The sequence below is a fragment of the Trichosurus vulpecula genome, chromosome 5 (assembly GCF_011100635.1).
Source record: "Trichosurus vulpecula isolate mTriVul1 chromosome 5, mTriVul1.pri, whole genome shotgun sequence".
In the NCBI taxonomy this organism is placed as follows: domain Eukaryota; kingdom Metazoa; phylum Chordata; class Mammalia; order Diprotodontia; family Phalangeridae; genus Trichosurus; species Trichosurus vulpecula.
Genome location: NC_050577.1, coordinates 296,796,829 through 296,819,266, shown reverse-complemented (window position 1 = coordinate 296,819,266; position 22,438 = coordinate 296,796,829). Strand labels below are relative to the sequence as shown.

At 54.6% G+C, this 22,438-nt stretch overlaps 1 protein-coding gene across 1 annotated transcript; it reads left to right on the top strand.

Annotated features, from left to right (window-relative positions):
• The first annotated feature begins 5,974 nt into the window (after positions 1–5,974).
• SOX10 (SRY-box transcription factor 10) lies at positions 5,975–22,305 on the top strand. Its single transcript, XM_036761041.1, has 3 exons — positions 5,975–6,465; positions 14,996–15,261; positions 20,401–22,305. The coding sequence occupies exons 1-3, from the start codon at positions 6,053–6,055 to the stop codon at positions 21,111–21,113; spliced, it is 1,392 nt and encodes a 463-aa protein (XP_036616936.1). The 5' UTR covers positions 5,975–6,052; the 3' UTR covers positions 21,114–22,305.
• The last annotated feature ends 133 nt before the right edge of the window (positions 22,306–22,438 follow it).

The window sequence follows — 22,438 nt, the reverse complement described above, 5'->3', positions numbered from 1 at the left end:
AACCTTATTAGCAAATGAAGCAGAATCATAGAAAGACACACAAAAAAAATCAGGACTGCAAGAGACCTTAGAACAGGGGATGGCAGAACTGGGAAGAACCTTAGAACACGGAATGTCAATACTTGGAAGGGCCTTACAACATGGAATGGCAGAGCTGGGAGGGACCTTAGAACAAGGAATTGTAGAGCTGGGAGGAACTTTAGAAAGCAGAACAACAGACTTAAGAAGAGACTTAGAACATTGACTGTCAGAGCCTAGAAGGACCACAGAACATCAGCTGTTGGACCAAGAGACCGCAGAGACCAGCTGGCTTCACACCTTTATTTTCCAGACTCTGAAATGGGAGTGAATGAGTAGCCAGCTGGGTTGGAGCCTTCCTCGAGGGTCCTGGAGGCCTCCTCTCACCTCCATCCCCTAGAACTCCCCTGTTTGATGACAGGGATATTTCAGGCACCTCATGATGACCAAAAGCCCATCTTTAGGGACTGATCCCTTTGGCTTACGATTCTGTGCTCTGTTAATGGTGGGAGAGAGAGCCTTGGGCTCTTATGGGCCATTGACACCTGTCTGAATGAATGTGTCAGACCCTGTTCTGAGGGCAGGTGCTGTGGCTGGGCAGATTCAAGAGGAGGGAACTGAAGGCCTGCTGGAAATAGGGGTGGGGAAGGTTATGATTCAGTTTTTAGCCCTCCCTGGAGATATGTCCTTTTGGGGTACACTCCTCTTCCCTCTGTACCCCAAACCTATGCAGGGGCAGATGCATGGTTTGACTCTGACCCCCAGAACAGGGCCAAACTTGTACCCCTCAAACTCAGCCCTCTAAGAGAAATACGAATTTCCATCCCTTCTTCCTCCCAAAAAAGACTGATTGGCCCCGGGGGATTTCGGGGGGAAAGGGAGTAAGAGAGGGGCTGCAGAGAACTTCAAGATCATAGAATCTTAGATCTAGAGCCAGAAAAACCTCTGAGGACACCTAGTTCAATCCCCTTGCTGTACAGATAGGGAAACTGAGGCCAGGGAAGTTAAGTGACTTGCCCAAAGTCACATCTATAGGTAGGATTTGAACCCAGGTCCTCTAACTCTAGAGACAAAATATGTGGAGGCAGAGAAGGCAGCCTAGGAATGGGGGGTTGTGGGCAGGTTAGAAAGAAGTCTCTTCTCCCCACCTCTAGTCATTCTAGTGAGATTTTCATTCCCTATGCCCAGTCTACACACACACACACACACACACACACACACACACACACACACACACCCCTACCTCACCTCCACAGACCAACAATTCTTTTGAGAACAGAAAGACCAACCTTTGGCAGTGCATGACCTCAATCTGATGGTCAGGGGTAGGGGCTCCCCCCAGCTCTGGAACCTCATGAGCCATAATATCCACCATCCACCCCAGGAGAGGGAAGGAGGGGTGCCCCAAAGGGGGAGAGGTCAGATGCACCCTCCTTCCTCAGCTTTCCCCAAACAGGGATCTCTCTATTCCTGCCCTGCCCCAAGGCCCTGGGACTGAGGGCCCCAAGAGCTAAGGGGAAAAAGAAATGGAAAACAGGGGGACCCACCGGGAGCAAGAAGCCAGGACTGGAGGCTGTCAGCAGCAGAGGGATGGAAGGAGGGAGAAAGGGAGGCCAAGCCAGGAGGCTGCCTCTGGCTGGGGCGCCTGTCCCATCGGTTCTGAGGCTGGCCCGCCGGCTGCTCTCAAAAAGCTTTTTATGTGAGAGTGTGTGTGTGTGAGTGAGTGTGTGTGGTGTACATCACATGATTGCCGTTCACCTGTATTTCGAACAAAGACGGCTCACTGTTTAAAGGCCCCAAACCCGAGCCCAGGCACAGGGAAGAAGGGCGGGTAGAAGGGGTGGGGGTTGGCTGTACTGGGGGTGGTGTCGAGGAAAACTGGGGGGGGATTGTCAGAGTCCAGCGAGGGAGAGAAAGAGAAAACCCTTATCAAACTCCTAATTCATTGGGCTCCTGAGCCCTGACACACTGGTCTGATTGTCTGGTCCGTTGTGTGTGTGTGTGTCTGTGTGTGTGTGTGTATGGGGTTTTACAGTGTCCATCCCCCCACTTACACACCCCCTGGCCTTCTCTGTATGTGACTCTTTCATTGTGATCCAGCCCCCCTTAATCTGGCCTTCCCTGGGCATGGATCGGCCTATGCCCCCTGCCCCAGACAGGACCCCAGGACAGAGAGCTATCTGGACTCAGCCAGCAGCTGGTGAGGCACTCAGGTGTCCAGGGCTCCAGCTTAAAGGGGCCTCCCCACCTTTCCTTCCTCCTCCTCCCCCTTCTTCCCCCACCCCAAGCCTGAGGGCCACTGGAAAGGACATTCAAGGACTGAGACAGAACACCAGAGTAAGATAGGCTTTGGGAGAGCCCCAGGGTAAAGTCCCAAAGGTCCACCTTCAGAAACCCAGAAGAGACCAGGGACCATATAGACAAATTAGGAAGAAGAAGGACGGGTAATTTGGCAGAACTGTGGGTCACCAGACTAGGGTTCTAGTCCTCTTCTGGTACTACCTGTGCTAAGCAACTCAGCCTCTCAGGGCCTCAGTTTCTCACCTAAAGGATTTTGGACTAAATGATCTCCGAAGTCCCTTCCAGGTTCCTAGGATCCTATGGGGGAGGGGGGTATAATGAGGGACAGCAAACGGAGACAGGATGAGAAGAAAGAGCAAAGAGACAGAAAGGTGGCGTGGAAGGACGGTGGGTGGTCCTGGGAAAGTAGAAACGGGAAGAGACAAGTAGAGGGCCGAGTGAAGAGCAGACGGGGATGGCTGTTAGAACCCTGGGGAAGTGGAAGGGACGGAGAATCTGGATCCTGGATTTCAGGACCCCTGAGCCATGCTCGTGTTCTAATGACCAAAATTGCAGTGACTCAGTACCAGGGCTTGGGCCAGAGCTGTCTACGATGTCCTATGGACCACAGAGTCTGAGTGGGTCTGAGGTTCCCTTAGCTAGCTGCTCAAGTGTCTCCCTCACCTTGTACCCATATTCCTCCCATCCCTGTGGGAAGTTGGGGCTTGGGGAGCCAGAAGCAGGGAATGGGGTGCATGCTGTCTCTTCCCTCCCCTCCCTCTTCCAGAGCCCACAGAGATCCTTGCCTCCAAGGCCCAGGCACCAGAAATTCTGTTGGGGGGGGGGGAGGACCACTGACTTTAAAGAGTGAAAATTCCATCCCTCACTCCCCTCCCCCCAATTCATGCCTATTAGCAACCGTCCCTCCCCCCCATCTTAATTCCCTAGCTGGACCAGAGAGGAGGCATGTGATGGTGACACACTGGCCACACCCCTCTCCCCCACCCTATCCTACTCATCCCTTCCCCCTTCCCCCTTCCCCCAGGTTAGCTCCACTAGTGAACCCAGAGCAGGGAGAGTAGCTGGGAAGGAGAGGAAACAATCAGCTCAGTGTTCCCAGACCACCTCCTCAAGGGCTGGGAAGCAGCTCTCACACAGGCTCCCCCATCCTGGGCTATCTCCACCCCCAATATCCTCCCCTCCATCTCTTGCCCAGGACATGAGCATAGGAGACCCAGATCCATAGGATGTCAGAGCTGGGAGGGTCCTTAGAACAGGGAATGTCATGGCTGGGAGGGTCTTTAGAACAGAGGATGTCAGGGCTGGGAGCAACCTTAGAACAGGGAATAATATCAGGGCTGGGAGAGTCCTTAGAACAGGGAATGTCATGGCTGGGAGGGAGCTTAGAACAGGGAATAGCAGAGCTGGGAGGGCCCTCAGAAAAAGCTCAGAACTTGTCAGAACTTTAGAACACAGAATATCAAAGCTGAGAAGAACCTTAGAACAAAGAACATCAGATCTGGAGAGGAAGATTAGAACATGGTAAATGTCCAAGATTTGACCCCAGGCCCTCTAACCTTTGATCTAGAAGTGTCCATCACTCCACATACACTACACCTCAATGACCCCTTGGTCCTTCTCTTCCTCCTCCCTCCCCCACAACAGTACGCCTCAGGCTTGGCATGGGTCACCCCGTTTCACACAGGCTCTGGGGTGGCAGCTACTTAAGGGGCCATTAGACACCCCACCACAGATGAAGGGAAACCCCCCCAGCCAAACCTCCATCTTCACCTCTAGTCCTAGGGGATCCTGGGAGTTGTAGTCCACATCACATCCCCAGGGATCTCGGGAGGGCCCTTTAACCTAGGAGGAAGGTAGTCAGAAGCTCTCCACACTTGGCTTCTGCTGTCCTAGTCCTTAAAACAAGATAGTGTCCAAGATCTTTCCTCTGTGGGCCTCAGTTTCCTTTCCTGTTAAATGATGGAGTTGGATCAGATGGTCCATCTCAAAGCCTTCTCCCAGCTCTGACATCCCCTGTTCCAAGCTCCCTGCCAGCTCTGACCTTCTCTGTTCTAAACTCCCTCCCAGCTCTGATATCTCATGTTCTAAGGCCTCTCCCAGCTCTGACCTTCCCTGTTCTAAGGTCTCTTCTAGCACTAACATTCTGTGTTCTAATAGTCTCGGTTCTAACATTCTGGGTTCTAAGTCCTTTCCAACTCCAACACCCTCTAGGTCTGTGATCACTTAGCCCAATTGCTTCTTGAGGCATCGATTCCCCCAATTTGCCTCCCTCCCCACCCCCACTGCTTCTTCACGATGGCTCCCATACCCCAAGGGGCCTTCACTGGGGGGAGGGGGGAGCAGGGTAAATGGACCCCAGCAAGGCCCTTTGAAATCCCCTAAGCCACAGGGCCCTGCTTCCCAGTGGAATGTCTTCCTGTCCCCAGGCCACAACCTATGTGCAACCCTGGCACCCCAACTGCTGTCTCCCCAAAATGAAAAAGGAAGAGAAGACCAGGGGAGGCAGGGCGGGCTGAGGGTGTGAAGGGCCTGGGGGGACCTGTAGGAACCCCATGGGCTGGGGATAGCAAAAGAGCAAATGACTCCACCTTCTGCCCTTCCTTCCCTCCCTCCCCCCTCCCTCCTTCCCCAGCCCTCAGCAGCCACAGTCAGTCAGTGGCGTCCAGCCGCAGTGGTGGTGAGCAGAGCGAGCTGGTTTCTCTGCTGCATGGCAGCGGCCTGAGGCCCCCTGGGCCCCCCAGCTCTCTCCCTCAGAACCCAGAGGGACCCCATCCTCCTCAGCCTGGAGCTGGACCCCGAGCCCTGGGGTCCTCTCTTCATCGCCCCACCTTGGGACTCGCTGCTCCAGACGGGACCCGGAGGCCGACCGAGGTGAGCTCCCTCCCTGCCCCGTGCCTCTCTGGACCCACCTCCCACCCGGCTCCTTCTTCTGCCTGCACCAGCAAGGGGAGTCTGGTGGAGGCCAAGGGGGGGTCTCCCATCCCTTCTGTTGCCTGATCCCCTTCACCTAGATGGGCACCAGGGTGAGAGGGAGAGTACAGGAGGAAGTGGGGAGCTGTCTGACCCTTTCCCTCTCTGCCACCTGCCTGGTGCCCCTGCTCTTGTCTCAGAATCTTGGTGGGGGATAAGGGAAGGCTGATGGGAGCCTCGGTCCCTGTCCTGCTTCCCCTCACCCCCATCTCCTCTGCCCAGATGGGGCACCGCTGAGAGGCAAGGGGGAAGAAGGTGAGAAAATGGGAAATTCCCAGAGAGATTATATTCTTTAGGGAGTCCGTTTTTCTCTCTTTCTCTCCACAAACCACCACCTGAAATCAGAAACAAACAAAAAAAAATCCTCCAATCCACCCACACCAAGAAACGGTTGGGACAAGGTTGGGGGGAGGGGAAGGGGGAGGAGGTCTTTCCCTGTCTGGGAGGGACTTGCAGGGTTGGAGTCAGATCCCCTGGGCCACTAGGGCTGGAGTTCACTCTCTGCCAAGGTGGGGACCTGGGGGGCTGGCCTGGGGCTCTGGCCCTGTCTCTCTCTCTCTCCCCTCTGCCACCCAGTTGGGCTGGGAGCCAAGGCTGGGGGAAGGGAGGACCTGTGGGTGCTCCCCAGGAGCAGGAGATCGGGAGGCACTCCTGCTCCATCTCTCTCTTCCCTTTCTAGTCCAGAAGCAAAAGGTCTCCTTGGCAGAGGGGCCCAGAGGAAGAGGACCAAGAGGAAGAGGAGGAGGAGGAAGAAGGAAGCACAATGAGCGAGGAGCAGGACCTTTCAGAGGTCGAGTTGAGCCCAGTGGGCTCCGAAGACCCCAGATGCCTGTCCCCCGGAGGTCCCTCCATGGGGCCGGATGGCTCGGCCCTCCATGCCAGCCCTGGGCCCGGGGAGCTGGGCAAGGTGAAGAAGGAGCAGCAGGATCCCGAGGTGGACGACGACAAATTTCCCGTATGCATCCGGGAGGCTGTCAGCCAGGTGCTCAGTGGCTACGACTGGACCCTGGTGCCCATGCCCGTCAGAGTCAACGGGAGCAGCAAGAGCAAGCCTCATGTGAAGCGGCCCATGAACGCCTTCATGGTGTGGGCACAGGCTGCCCGGAGGAAACTGGCCGACCAGTACCCGCACCTCCACAACGCAGAGCTCAGCAAAACCCTGGGGAAGCTGTGGAGGTGAGTGTCTAAGGGGGGGGGAGTAGACCTGGAAGAAGCAGGGGCTCAGCCCTCTGAAGGGGATGCCAGCAGGGGGAAGGGGGCAGCCCCTGTGCCTGGGGTCCCATTCCATTCTTGGCTCCTCCTTCACAGGTTCAAAGGCTCTAGAGCTCGGACAGAACTTTGGAAATCGTGTTGTTGACAGGGAGGGAAACTGAGGCCTGGAGAAAGAAAAGGACTTGTCCAAGGTCACTCTGGTACTAGGTTGGCAGAGCCCAAATTTGAACCCTGCTCCTCTGACTCCAAATCCAATTCGCTTTCTGCTGGGCCACGTAACCATCCCCCATCCCAGGGGGCCTTCTTTGTCTCATTCTCCCATGTACACACTAAGTTCGCCTGCCCCCAGAATATTTGAACCCAAGCTCTCTGGTAGCTTCTCCCCCCAAGGCTAGTCAGGGGAGCCACCAGTGCCCTCTGGTGGTTGGTATTCTATTGGGGGAGGGAGGGAGGGGACAAGGAGCTTGGGTTGGGTTGGGGAGCATGGGTGGATTCAAAAGATTACAGGTCCTAGAACTTCAAGCTTGGCAGGGCCCTTAGAAAGCAACCATCTAGCCCAACCATCTCATTTTACAGAAGAGGAAACTGAGTCCTCATACCAGATGTTCCCCCATGAAACGGCCTTTTCTAACAGCTGAGTCTGCCATACTTTCCAACCCTGAGAACAGAATAGGGCTGGGGGCCAGGGCAGAGTTGGACAACAAGTGCCGTAAAATGGACAGAACCTCTGAGGAGAATTGGGCCCATAGCCCAGCTCCGCCATTTTACTAGTTGTGAGACATTGGACAAGCAGCTTAACCTTAACCTTTTGGGTATCAGTTTCCTCATCTGTAAATTGGGGGGAGGTTGGGCTAGAACTCTTAGGAACCCTTCCAGTTTTGACAGACTGTGTTTTGATGACCAAATAAGGACAGGGATGGGGATGGGGATGGGTGTGTGTATGTGTGTGTGTGTGTTTGTGTCTGTGTGTGTGTGTGTGTGTGTTTGTGTCTGTGTGTGTGTCTGTGTGTGTCTGTGTGTGTGTATGTGTGTGTGTGTGCCTGTGTGTCTTCGTGCGTATAGATACTAGAGAAAGGGGGAAGGAAGGATGGTGAACTTTCCCCCCATCTGAGTCCTCCGAGCCTAGGACAATTCCAGGCAACCAAGTAGTTTAAAAGATGAGAAAAGAGGGGAAGGAGAGAAAAATCAGTAAGGAAAAATAGGATGTCATATCCATCCCTGCACACTGGCTCTCCCTTCATTTTGCTACCCCCACCCCTGGGCATGCCCGCCATGCTTGGCCTCAGAAAGGCCAGTCCCAATTCCATCATGGCACCAGTTGGCTCCCCCAGGCCTGTCTTCCTGATCTCCCATCATGCCCCATCCTTGTTTGTACTCTCCAGTATTCCTAGGCTTCTCTTTCTTAAGCCCAAAAGAAGCCCCAAAAAGAAGAGCCAGGCACCCATTCCTATAGTAGCAATAGAGACTGTCTCCTAATGCAGTTTTACAGTCTGTCTGCCGCTCTCCCCCTGCCCTGGTGCCCTCCTGCTAGCCAGCCTGCCCCTAGGACACTCTCAGGTCATTCTCCCTCCTGGGGTCCTCTTCCCTCTTGGGACCCTACCCAGAGATTACCAATTCCCTCCTTCTCTCCCTGGCAAGCTCCACATCCACCCAAAGGCTGGGGCAGAGAGAGCATTGCCCAGGATGGTCAAATGCCTCCTCATCCCACCACCCCAACAGACAACCTCCCTCAAACATAGGACTTCAGCCCAGAAGGGAGACTGCATCACCTCCCCCCCTGCTGCCCCATCCCCCAATCTGTATCTGGAAAAGGGCAGGTCTTCAGATCAGGGGACCTGGGCGGGTCCCTGCTGGCGCTCTTCCCTGTCCCACAATTCCCCACCTCGGTTCCCTTCATTCCAGCCCTGAAACCATGTACCTGGGCTTTCAGTGTGGTAGTAGGTCAAGCGAGGAGACTGGAGTTGAAAACTGGGGTCCTAACTCCCAGGCCCATGGTGGTGAGGACATAAGCGACTCACCTTCCTTCTGGGCCATACTTTCCCATTTGTAAAACCAAGGCGCTGAACTGGCTCTGACGTTCCCTGTTCTACGGCTCCTCCCGACTCAGACATTCTGTATTCTAGGGTCTTCGCAAACTCTGGTGTGTGAGAGGGCACAGGCTTCGTGGCCCCAAGGTCTCTTGGGACAACCTGGGGATGAACAGCAGAGCCTAGATGGGGAGCCAGGGGATCTTGGTCTTGCTCCTCTGAGTCTGGGAGGATGCGGGCCCCCAGTCCAGGTCAGGAAAGGGTATGAGAGCAAGAGAAAGAGAACGGGCAGGCCAGCCTTGGGGGTGGGGGGTGGGCAGTGCTGAGGAGGGGAAAGCAGAATGACACAGCTGTCTGTGAGACCCTGAGCAAGCCGAGGAACTAACCTCTGAGCCTCTTCATCTATAAGCAAGGCAGCGTGATACAGAGCACCGGCTCTGGGGTCAGGGGCTTGGCTTCAAAACCTACCTCTGCTTCTTGCTGCCTGTGCGACTTTGGGTAGGTCATTTAGTTTCCTCAGTTTCCTTCTCTGTAAAATGAGAGGACTGGATGGTCTTGGAGGTCCCTTTAGCTCCCACCTATAATCCTACGATGCTACTTGCACCACCTACTACCAACTTCACCAGATGGTTGGAAGGAAAAGACTTTCTAAACCACTGGGACTTATAGCTCACCCTATCACTCAACGAACATTTATTAAGCACTTACTATATGCTAGACACAGAGGATACAATTGACAAATGTTTATTAAGCACTTCCTGTGTACCAGGCACTGCAGATAATCAACATTTATTTAGCGCCTACTGTGTGCCAAGCTTTGTGCTAAGCACGAGGGATACACAGCTGGATATACCAGTCCCTGCCCCTCCAAAGGCTTAAGTGTAACTTAAGGAAGATATTAGGGGTAGGGGGAAGAAGGGCGGGGGATCAGGGAGGCTTCGTGCACAGAGTGTTCCTTGAGCTGAGCACAGAAGGAAACCAGGCGTGTGAAGTTAGCCTTACCATAGCCTTGCAGGCTGAGGATTCGCCCACCAACTCCAAGTCTCGACCCTCCCTGCCCTTCCCATGCGAGATTCCCCCACCCAGAATCTGACCGAATGAGGAAGACCCAGTCCCCCGTTTGGAAACAAGACGTGTTCTCACCTCCCCAGTCTACTGCCCGGCATGTGCTAACCAGACTCAGAGGATGGGTTGGAGTATGCCAGGGCAGGGAATGAGGAAGGAGAGAACGCTAAGTGTGGCTGCAGCCCCGGGGCAGGGCCGGGGCTGCCCGGCAGGCTTTGTGGGGCAGACACTCGGGGAAGTCAGTTTACTTGGTGCTTCGGGATAGCAGGTTGGGAGTCGGAGGCTCTGGGTGCGTGTGGAGTCCGACGGCCAGCCCACTAAACCTCAGGGGAGATCGGAAAACTAAGCCGACCAGCTCCCCCGGAGCTCCTGGAAGCCCCCGGCATTTTCAGAGGCTTGCTTGCTCAGGACCCCGGGGGACCAAGGCTTCCAGACCGGCAGTACTGAGACACTAAGAATACCTCCATTTTCCCGCCGCTGGGGCACACGCAGAAAGGGTGAGCAGTCCTTGGTCTGGCGGAAGGTGTCCAGGCTGCTAGTGAGAGAGAAACAGCTGACGGTGTCGGTGCCCCGCAAGGACTCTGCTTCCCCAACCCAGACTTCCTTCCTGGAGCTCTCTAGAAGTGAGGGGGATTAGGAGGAGAGAGTCTCCAACCTCCTCGATAGCCCCAACCCACTTATCTCGCATACGACTTGTACCTTTGCCCCGAAATATGGGATAGGCGCATCAGGAGCTGGGGAGAGCACTACGATGGCTGCCTCGGGGAGCCGGCGTTAGGGGGCGAGGCTGAGGGAGTTTCCGTGAAAGGAGATCACCTCCCTCCCCATCCCCACCCCACCAGGACATCTCAGATGTAGTCTTTGCTTCTGGATCCCCGATTTTCTGATACCAGCTGCTTAGAAGCCAGGGTTGGCACCCATTAGGAGTGGTGACCTAGAGCTGGGAAGGACCTTAGCCCAACTCCATCCGTTCACAAAGAAGGCCCCTTAAACGATTTGCTCAGGGTCACACAGGGAATGAGCGATGAAGCAGAGATTCGAACCCTGGTCCCCTGACTCCAAACCTTATGCCCGTTCAGCAGAAGGAAGCCTGGATCTGGCAAGGTTCCCCAATTCAAACCCCAGCTCTGCCACTTGCTCCCTGTGTGAACGTGGGCCTCAGTTTCCCCACCTATAAGATCAGGACAGTTAGACTAAATGTCCTAGACGGTCCCTTCCTGCTCTATGATTCCGGGAGCCTTCTGAAACCACTAGGACAGCAGCCTGAGGCCAAGGGGCTGAAATCCCCAGGCAGACACCAGTCAGATTTAGGCTGGGGACTGGGGTTCAGGCAGGGTGAGGTTGAGGTTGAGGTTTGGGGTTGTGCTTAAGGCCAGTGTTGAAGTGGGGTCCGATTATGGTTGGGGTGTATGGGGAAGGGGGTGCAATGCTTCAACCATCTCTTCCAGCTCCCGATCGCCTGGCCCCATTCCATTCAAATGACCCTGAACTCAGATCCCAAGACTAAGGACAGATCTGGGTGCCTCATTTCCCCATCTATCCCCACCCAACCCTGCCAGAGGAATCACAAGCTTTAGGTCCCTAGTGAGAGGGGGCTCTACTCTCCCTACTTAATGCTGGGACTGTGACATTCCTATCCAAACACCCCCAAATTCTACAGCCAGGCAGTGTAGGGGATAGAGCACTGGACCTGGAGTCAGGAAGAACTGAGTTCAAATCCTGCCTCAGATACTGACTAGCTGTGTGATTCTGGGCAAGTCCCTTAGGTCTGCCTCAGTTTCCACATCAGTAAAATGTGGATAATAACAGCCCCTACCTCCCAGGGGTGTCGAGAGGACCAAATGTTCTCATGTATGTAAACTTCAAAGTGTATATAAATGCTAGCTGCTATTATTATCCGTCACCACCATAACCTATTCCCCTGTTATGGCATGGGGTCAGAACGAGATACTGGAGGTTAAAGACTCTCAGATAATAATGGTGATGATGATAGCTGACATTTCCAGAACACTTGGCTATCTTGTTTTTCCTCTTGACGAGTCTGTCATTCCTATTTTACCGATGGGGAAACTGAGGCTCAAAACGCTAAGTGACTTGACCAGGATCACACAGCTAGGGAGTGGCTGAGGAAGGCTTCCAACCCAGGTCTTCCTGACTCCAAGGCCAGAGCTCTGTCTTTTAGCTCAGGGTGCCCAGGCTACGTCCATTACTTTTCTCTGTGGGCTCTGCACACGCTCCATGTGTCCTGATGGCACTTAGCTCGTGGGTCTCAGCCCAGAAGAGAGTGGCAAAGTCCCCGGCTTTGCTGGGCTGCAGATCTCAGGGATGGGGGCAGCGAGGGGGAACAGTGTAGGATTTACAGCTGGGCTGGGCCTTAGAGATCTCTTAGTCCACTGCCCTCATTCTATAGAGGGGCAGACTGAGTCCCGGAGAGAGGTGATTTGTCCGAGGTTGGACACGGATGGGACTCGAGCCCGGAGGGTGGGGGTGGGGAGGGAGGAGCAGCTGGTCTCTGGGCCAGCTCCTGGCAGCTCAGAGGTTTAAGGCTCAGGAATGAAAGTCTCCTAGGAATGCTAGCCAGACGGGGATGCCTGGCATGACCACTCCCTCACACCCAGGCAGCGGGGAGGGGAGGAGGCACAAGGCTAGTGGGGGAGGGGGAGAAGGGGGGAGGCATAAAGCCAGTGGGGGAGGGAGAAGAGGGGGGAGGTTGGAAGCACAAGGCTAGTGGGGGAGGGGGAGAAGGGGGAAGACAGAAAGCTAGTGGGAGAGGGGGCACCTCCTAGAAAGAAAAGGAAGTGGGGGTACCGCTGCCCAGTGAGTCCCTCCCAGGAGAGATTAACACAGCAATGAACACGTGGGGCCTTTTCTCTACTGGCTTGTATCTTTGTGCCCCAGCCCCCAGTCTCTGCCCCCAGGGTTAGTTAGGGGAGGGTCACTTCCACACAGGGATCCCTCCCTTCCCCCACTCTGAAGGCTTTGGGAAGGAAATGAAGGGAAAGAGTCCTCTAGTGAGTTTCCCTTGGCTCTCTCTGCCTCAGCCCATGCTAGCCCCCAGTCTTGAGGTGAGCAGTGTGGGACGATGGTTAGACCACCAACATGGGCCAGGGCCGGAGGACACTGGGGACACCCGAGTTCCTTATTCCCTGATGTTCAGCTCCTCCTTGCCCAGTCCCCTCCTATAACATGAAGAAAGGCTTTTTCTTCCTAATTCATCCCCCTCTCCTACCCCTCCCTGCCAGAGCTGGAAAGAACCCTCAGACATCATCTAGTCATGCCCTCATTTCACAGATGGAAAAACTGAGGCCCAAGGAGTGAAATGACTTGACCAGGCTCATGAAACAGCAGAACCAAGATTTGAACCCAGGTCCTTTGACTCCAAATTCGGTGGGATTTTCCCACTGTGTGCATGCAAATATTGGCTCTCGCTTACAGAGGCAAACACACCCTGACTAAAGCGGTCTCACTTGGGATGGAGTGCATTGGATCCAGGAAACAAAACCAGCTCCATCCTTGGCCCTCACCAAATCTCTGACAAGCAGCCCTGCTCTCATGGTTATTTCCTTCCTGGCAACTGAAAGATGGGCTAAAAGGCCTATGGGGGTCTCCAGAGGTGTGAGGAGTTCTGGGAAGCCCTGGCCTGTCCTCAGAGGCAGTATGGAGGTGGGGGGACAGCCTGGGGAGGGGGGAGGCAGGAGAGAGGGAATCAATCTGGCCCAAACTGGGGTCAGGAAGTAACAGACAGGCAGGCAGGCAGGTGGGAAGAGAGACTTCAGCAACCTGGGTCCAAGGTGGGGCCTTGTGGGGAGGGGAACAATGTTTGAGAGCGGCAGGGAGATGGGGAGGAGGAGGGGAGGGCCCCTGAGAATCACAGGATCTGAGAGCTCAAGGAACCCCATCCTTTCACAGAGGATGAGGCTGTACCTTGAGAGTATCAGTGACCCCGGAGAATCCCTGCCCTGGTCCCCAGGCTCATGCCCTTCTGTCTGCCCTTCCAAACGAGAGAAACTGAGGCAGGATGGGTCCTCAGAGCTGACTGAGCCCAAGCTCTGGAAGCTGGGAAGATGACTGAGTACCCAGGTGCTCTCAATCCTGGGGTGGCTCAAAGCTGCTCCGAGGTTTCTTGTCAGTCCATCCCACTTCCCCTCAGTTCCCATCCCTCCTAACATTCCAGCGGGGGCGGGGGGGGGGGGGGGAGGAAGGGGAGAGAAAAGACGACAAGAAAAGGCTTGAGGGACATAACCTCTGAAAGCCTGACACCTTCGGATTCCAAGGCACAGAACCAAGGGCCAGACCCTTAGCAGTGGCCATGATAATGATAACTATCAATAATCATAAAAGCTGGCATCCCTATAGCGCTCCAAAGTTTACAAAGATCCTGACGTGGGCTTTTAGACCTAGGGACCGTCTAGTTTAACCTTCTCACTTGGCAGGTGAGGAAACTGAGGAAAAGAGGCTAAGAGATTTGCCCAAGAGGACACGGTAGCAGGTGACATAGGCAGGATTCGAACCCAGGTTCCCAATGGCTTCTGCTACTGTAGGGCACCCTACTGTAGGGTACCCTTCTGTTCATCCCCACAACAACCCTTTGAGGCAGGGCCTGCAAAATTCAACAACTCACCCCCTGTTCTCCCACCCCCATGTTCCTCTCCTCTTCCTCCTGCTCCCCCACCCACCCTCCTCTCCTCCCTTCCTCCTACTTCCCCACCCCTTCTTTCTCTCCTCTTCTCTCTTCCCTTCCTCTCCTCTTCCTCCTGCTCCCCCACCCCACCCTCCTATCCTCTCCTCTTCCTCCTGCTCCCCCACTCCACCCTCCTCTCCTCTTCTTCCTGCTCCCCCACCCCACCCTCCTCTCCTCTCCTCCCTTTCTCCTACTCCCCCTCCACCCTCCTCTCCTCCCTTCCCTTCTTCCTGCTCCCCCACCCGGTCTTTCTCTCCTCTTCTCTCTTCGATTCCTCCCCTCTTCCTCCTGCTCCCCCACTCCACCCTCCTCTACTCTCCTCCCCTCCCCCCCTCCTCTCCTCCCTTCCCTTCTTCCTGCTCCCCCACCCCGTCTTTCTCTCCTCTTCTCTCTTCCCTTCCTCTCCTCTTCCTCCTGCTCCCCCACCCCACCCTCCCCTCCTCCCTTCCCTTCTTCCTGCTCCCCCACCCCGTCTTTCTCTCCTCTTCTCTCTTCCCTTCCTCCCCTCTTCCTCCTGCTCCCCCACCCCACCCTCCTCTCCTCTCCTCCCTTTCTCCTACTCCCCCTCCACCCTCCTCTCCTCCCTTCCCTTCTTCCTGATCCCCCACCCCGTCTTTCTCTCCTCTTCTCTCTTCCCTTCCTCTCCTCTTCTCTCTTCCCTTCCTCTCCTCTTCCTCCTGCTCCCCCACCCCACCTTCCCTTCTTTCTCCGGGACACGCAGGTTGCTGAATGAGAGCGACAAGAGACCCTTTATCGAGGAGGCTGAGCGCCTGAGGATGCAGCACAAGAAGGACCATCCCGACTACAAATACCAGCCCCGGCGCAGGAAGAATGGGAAGGCGGCCTCGGGGGAGGGGGAGGCTCCTGGCGAGGGAGAGCCTGGTGGGGCGGCCGCCATCCAGGCGCACTACAAGAACTCCCACCTGGACCACCGGCACCCCGGCGAGGGCTCCCCGATGTCCGACGGCAACCCAGAGCACTCCTCAGGTGAGAACTGGACGGGAGGGCGGGTGATGAGCTCCATGGGGAGGGGTGGGACACCACGGGGGAAGGGGGCGCCGTGAGGGTTGGGGGCTGGAGATGTGGTGAGGACGAGAATGAGCCCCCAAGACAGAGAGGCCGGGCCCAGGAGCCAGAAGGGCGTGCTCTGATTGGCCTTTTGGGGCGCGGATGGTGATAGAAGAGAGGAGTAAGGGGCGAGGTCCTGCGCTCCCCTGGCCTGGCTTCCAGAGGGGTGCCAATCTGCTCAGATACACCGGGCTCCTTGGGGAGCTCGGCGGCGCCAGCATTCTTCTGGGGAAGGAGCGGCCGGGGGTGGCCGACACAGAGTTGGAGGGGAAGATGCGATCTGTAAGGCGTGGCCAGAAAGCCAAGGCAGGGACCGAAGGATGGGGCAGCGCGTCGGACAGGAGGACGTTGTTTCTGATCTTGAACCCCAGATTTGCTGGGGAAACATCCCCCTTAGGGAGTTCTCGGTATGAAGAAGGGACACATTCCGTGCCCCTGGAGAGCCTAGGTCTGATGAGGGAGACCAGCGTCAGGAAGGCGCTGCCCCTGGCCCATCCCACAGCTTCTCAGCCTCTTGGACAACCCAAACGGGCCGTCATCTGTATTCGGGCCCTCCTCCTCAGCAGGAGGTTCTAATGGGATCCGAGACAAAGGGAGACACACAGGCCTATCCCAGAAGGCTGAGACACATGCCCACACTGAGGGAGCCCCTCAGGGTATCCCCAGCCAGCTAGGAAAGGCAGGCTGCCCCCATTCCAATAAAGGAGCCGCAGGATGCTCCTGCCTTTAAAAATCCCCTCAGGATTCTTCTGCTCTTGTGTCTCTCTCTGATGGGCTCCCCAAGTGGCATGGAATTGACAGCTTGAAGGTTCCTTGCTTGGGGACCACCTACTCCCAACCCACTTTACAGATGAGAAAATGATCCCCAAAGTGGGGACGCATTGTATGCAAGGCCACACAAGTAATTAGGAGCAGAGCAAACTCCTTATACCCTGCATCCTTCCATCCTGGCTTGGGAACCTCCCTGAGCGCTGTTAAGAGAGGTGGGCACAGTGGCTGAGCCAGAGACATTCATAAGACAATAAACAAGGCTGTGCCAACAAAAGGCAGACCTATGTTCAAGGAGAGAAGATGTGGGGTTAGACCCACTCAGAAGGGGAGAGAGAAACAGAGAGAGTGAGACAGAGAGAGACAGAGAGAGACAAAAACAGAAAGGAGAGACAGAGAGAGGAGAGACAGACAGATAGAAACAGACAGGGATGGAGAGATACAGAGACAGAGATGGAGATGGAGAGAGACAGAGAGAGAGAGAGAAAAAGAGAGACAAAGACAGAGAGAGGAGAGACAGAGAGAGACAGAGACAGAGAAAGAGAGAGAGAGACAGAGATAGGAGAGACAGAGAGAAAGAGAGACAGAGACAGAGAGAGGAGAGACAGACAGAAAGAGACAGACAGGGATGGAGAGATACAGAGACAGAGATGGAGATGGAGAGAGACAGAGAGAGAGAGAAAAAGAGAGACAAAGACAGAGAGAGGAGAGACAGAGAGAGACAGAGAAAGAGAGAGAGAGAGAGACAGAGAGAGAGACAGAGATGGAAAGAGACAGAGAGAGAGAGAGAGACTGAGAAAGACAGAGAGAGACAGAGATGGAGAGAGACAGAGAAAGAGAAAGAGAGAGACTGAGAGAGATAAAAACAGAGAGACAGAGAGAGGAGAGACAGACAGAAAGAGACAGACAGGGATGGAGAGATACAGAGACAGAGATGGGGAGAGACAGAGAGAGAGAGAGAGAGACAAAGAGAGACAGAGAGAGAAAGAGACAGAGGAGAGAGAGAGGAGAGACAGAAAGAGGAGAGACAGAGAATGAGAGAAAGAGAGAGAGGGAGAGAGAGACAGAAAGAGACAGACAGAGATAGAGAGAGACAGAGATGGAGATGGAGAGAGACAGAGAGAGAGAGAAAAAGAGAGACAAAGACAGAGAGAGGAGAGACAGAGAGAGACAGAGAAACAGAGAGAGACAGAGATGGAGATGGAGAGAGACAGAGAGAGAGAGAAAAAGAGAGACAAAGACAGAGAGAGGAGAGACAGAGAGAGACAGAGAAACAGAGAGAGACAGAGATGGAGATGGAGAGAGACAGAGAGAGAGAGAAAAAGAGAGACTAAGACAGAGAGAGGAGAGACAGAGAAACAGAGAGAAAGAGACAGAGATGGAGAGAGACAGAGAAAGAGAAAGAGAGAGACTGAGACAGAGAGCGTGAAACAGAGAGAGACAGAAACAGAAAGGAGAGACAAAGACAGAGAGAGGAGAAAGAGAAAGAGACAGAGACAGACAGAGACAGAGACAGGGCTGGCCCCGGGGCCTTCGAGCACATAAAACACCTGGAGACAATCTACAACCAAGCATCTGGTTATGCGATGGGGTGGACTCTCCTAGGACCTTCCTTAGAAGACTGGCGCACCTTGTGAGCTTGACATACTTCCTGGAGGAGGCAGTTCTGAGCAGGGCTGGAAGGATGGGAAGGATGGGAAGGATGTAGCTCAGGGACAAAGCGGGATGGGGAAGGCAGAAAAGGGAATTGTTTAAGCCAAGGTGTCTACCAGGAGCAGGGCGGCCTGAGTGGAGGAGAAGAAAATCTCAGAGTCCACTGGGGCCAGGCCAGAGGACTTTGGAGGACATAAAGAATCAATGGGTAGAATGCAGTGAGCATTTATTGAACACTGACTGTGTGCAGGGCTCTTTGCTCCCTTCTAGAGATTCGAAAGTGGAAAAACCCCACAACCCCCGGGCCAGCGCTCGGGAAGCTTTTAATCTGCTTGGGGAGAGGGACAAGTGTGTAAACAGATACGTCTCTAACACCAGGTAGGGGTGTGAGAAGAACATAGGAGAGATCCAGACACGGTGCTCTAGGAAGACCAGAGGAAGGAGGCCGCACTTTGTGGACAGGGAAGTCCCAGTCAGTCAGGAAGTCAGTCAGTTTATTGACTGACTGAATTTCCAGCCAGGAAAGTCATGGAGACTTCAAGTCCATATATTCCTTCCTGAGCCACGAGTTCTGTTCAGTAATGGAATGTAAGATGCTGGTAAATGTTTAATGACCGGCTCTCTGGGGAAAAATAAACTTATAGGGCACACGCTTAAATTTAGTCTGCAAAATTAGCATATTCTCCATCACTTTCTTAAGTCTAGATAATCCACAAAACAATAAAGTGAGCCCTAATGTGGAGTATTTGTGGACTTCTGGTGTGTAAATGTTCCTGTGAAGGTTTAACAATCAGCTTGCCATTCAAACCGACTCCAGCACACTCCTGGTGGTCACTAGTGATGACGAAGGAACCTCTGAGGTTATTTTGTCCAACTCCCTCATTTTACAGACCAATCAATAAACATTTATTGAGCACCCACTGTATGCAGGGCCTTCAAAGGAAACCAAACTTCAATAAGAACGATCCCTGGAATATGGTCCAAGGAATCATTGCTTATAGTTCAGGTGTGGAAACCGAGACCCAGAGGCGAAGTGAGAGGCCCGAGGTCCGGCAGGGCACAAGCAGCATTTTACCAGATAGCGGGTGAATCACGTGTGGCTCTGCTTTGGGTGAGCCACCGAGTCTCAGTTTCCCCATCTGTAACACAGGACAGGCCCCTTCTGGCTCTAGAGCAACGATCCTCTGAGAGTTCATGGACTTATGGGCTTCTTGGGGGAAGCCTTCATTCTACCGAGAAAATAAGCCACCAGACTCAAAATTCAGTAGAATGCAATGAGCCTTTATTAAACACCAGCTGTTTGCCAGGCAATGTGACGAGCACCAGGATATGAAGACGGATCGGCTACAGCCCCTGGCCTGACGTCCCAGAAGTCTTAGTGCAGGTGGAAGCTTCCATAGCTCCGCAGAGGGAGATGACAGCAACAGAACCAGGAGCCAATCAGCCAAGGAGCATTTATTAAATACCTACTGTATCCAGGGCCTGGGACTACAAAAACAAAAATCCCTGCGCTCAATGATCTGCCATTTTAATGTGGAAGGACAGGTCGGGGAAGTGGGGAAGAGCCCACTATCCTCTCCCATTAGGGTATAAGCTCTTTGAGAGCAGGGATTGTCACACTTACTTCTTTGCATTCAAAGGGTTAGCATAGTAGGTGCTTAATAAATGCTTATTAATTGCTTGCTTGCTTGACTGGGGGTTGATGTGAGCAGAAGATCAGGGTGAATGGAGGGTGGAGAGTAGTCTGTCAAGCATTTATTAAGTGCTTCCTGTATGCCTTCGGCCTCACAAAGGGAGGGTACAGGAGATAAGGCTGGTTGGAGATGGGCCTCGGCATTTACGGTCGGTCCCATCGGCCATGAGGAGCCATGGAAAGAGTGGTGTCTTAGGAAGGTCATTCAAGCACAGAAGGATGGATGGGACAGGGGAGAGACTGGAGGCAGGGAGGTCAGTTAGGAGGTCATTGCGGAGGACCATGCCTAGAGGCAAAGCAGGGAACACATGTCCACAGCACAGTGACCATCCCGTGAGGTCACTGAGGCACACAGGAAAGTGACCTGTGAGTGTCAGGGTGAGGAATCCACCAGTCTGTCAATCAACAGGCATTTATTAATCACCAACTGTTTGACAGGCACTGAGCTAGGGGCCAGGGATACTAAGACTAAAAAAAAATCGTCTCTGCCCTCTTACCATCTAGCCAAGGAAGGTGACGTGGACATAGTATCATTAGATTCAAAATACAGGCCAGAGAAATACAAGGTGACTGAAGAGGAAGGATCTAGCACCTTGGAGGATCAGGAAAACCTTCAGGTAGAAGAGCTATATCTTGAGGAAAGAGAAGGATTCTCTGAATTCAAGATAAGGAGAGATGACATTCCAGGCCTGGGGGACAGCCAGGGCAAAGGTGTGGAGGTGGTAGATGGAGGGCCTTGTATGGAAAATAGTAAGAAGGCCAGTTTGGCTGTCCCACAGTATTCGTGGAGGGAGGGATGTGTAACGAGAAGCGGAGCTTGGGGGCAGGTTGTTGAAGGCTTGTGATGTCAGAGGAGTTTGTCTGTAATCCCAGGCTCCTGAACCCACAAACTATGTGACTCAGTGTTCCTATTTTCTCTCTTCTCCATCTATCCCCAATCTTAGGCCAGAGCCATGGCCCTCCCACCCCTCCGACCACCCCAAAGACAGAGCTGCAGTCAGGCAAGGCAGACTCAAAGCGAGATGGGCGCTCTCTGGGGGAGAGCGGGAAGCCCCACATCGACTTCGGAACCATGGACATTGGTGAGATCAGCCACGAGGTGATGTCCAACATGGAGACCTTCGACGTGGCCGAATTTGACCAATATCTGCCACCCAATGGACACGCCGGCCACCCCGGTCATGTGGGGGGCTATGCCACGGCCGGTTACGGGCTAGGCAGTGCTCTGGCAGTGGCCAGCGGACACTCGGCTTGGATCTCCAAGCCGCCCGGTGTGACCCTGCCTGCCACCTCGCCTCCTGGTGTGGATGCCAAGGCCCAGGTGAAGACGGAGGCCTCGGGCCCCCCGGGTCCCCCACACTATGCAGACCAGCCATCCACCTCCCAGATCGCTTACACCTCCCTCAGCCTGCCCCACTATGGCTCTGCCTTCCCTTCCATCTCTCGCCCCCAGTTCGACTACTCTGACCACCAGCCCTCAGGACCGTACTACGGCCACTCGGGCCAGGCCTCTGGCCTCTACTCAGCCTTCTCCTACATGGGGCCCTCTCAGCGGCCACTCTACACGGCCATCTCTGACCCCAGTCCCTCAGGGCCTCAGTCCCACAGCCCCACGCACTGGGAGCAGCCTGTGTATACGACGCTCTCCAGACCCTAGAGGGGTGCTGGGACCCCACTGCGAGGCCCTTCAGGAGGCTGCAGCCCTCGACCCTCTCAGCCATCAGCCACAGAACTGGAGGGGGCTGTGGAGGCACCTTCCTTCTAAGGGAGGCTCTCTCCATCCCTCTCCCCTCGAATGCTGTCCCCACTCGTCTCCCCTGGTCTAGACGAGGCCTGTCCACTCAGGACCTCGGTGGGACACTCTTCTTTTGGCCTGTCATATCTGTAGCCCAGCTCCTTTTGAGACAGTCCTTCTTCCTTCCTTCTGGACTACAGACTTTGCTTATCTCCATCGGGGAGGGAGGATGCCTGTCCTGGACCCCACATAGCCCTGCGGTACCAGCCCAATACTCAGGGCTGCCCAAGGACCTGAGAACCTGACCACACATGGCTGTGGGGGAGGTAGAGACCTTCTGAGGGCCTTGTGGGTTGGCCATGTGTGCAAGGGGACAGAGGGAAGGATCATGGAGCCTCCCCCTTCCCCCCCAAACTGATTATACATGGAGGAGGCAGTGGAGAGGGCCCTCTTGGGATAGATTCAGGACCAATACCCTCGCTGCCTGGCTAAGCAAGGACAAGACTCCTATCTGCCTTCCTTAGACTTTCTTTGCTAAATTAACTGGGGGCTTCACCCCAAGCAGCGATGGGAAAGAAGCCGCCAGGAAGGTGGGGAGAGGATTTAGAAACAACTGATGGGGGCCTTGCTAATTGGTCACCCCTGCCCCTCCTTCCACACCTGCCCAACTAAGCTGCCCATCCCACATCCCCACAATAGTCCCCACTTCCCTGCCCAGGTCCCAGACCTCTGGACTCCCAGACTGGAGAGGTCGGGCCAACCTGCCCGCAGACTTTGGCTCCCAGTCCCAGGGGAAGGCCAAGGCCCCTGTGGTCGGGCAGCCAGGACCTCCCTGAAGACACCAAAATATCGATGTGTACATTCTCCTCCCTCGTGCATTGGCCCTATCCCCCCGGCACCCTAGCCCTGACCCCAACCCATGGTGTTTGAAGAAAGTATGTAGCTATGTCTGTCCCCCTGTGCCCAGGTCCCCAGCCCCCATCCACGTATAACACATTATTGCTCCCCTCCCCCTATTTATCTCAGTAGCCCCTTGCCTACTCCCCTGCCCAGTCCCTATTAACTGCATTAAGCGATCCAGAATAATAAAATTAAAGGTTTCAGTTACTGGCCTCTCGGGCCTGGCCTTAGTCTGTCTGTTGAGGGTAGGGAGGGACAATAGGCAGCCCTTAGATCTAGAAGAAAGCTCAGAGGTCTTTGGGAGCCCCTCTTCCTGGGCTGCAGGGAAGGCGCAGGGTATCTGTCAC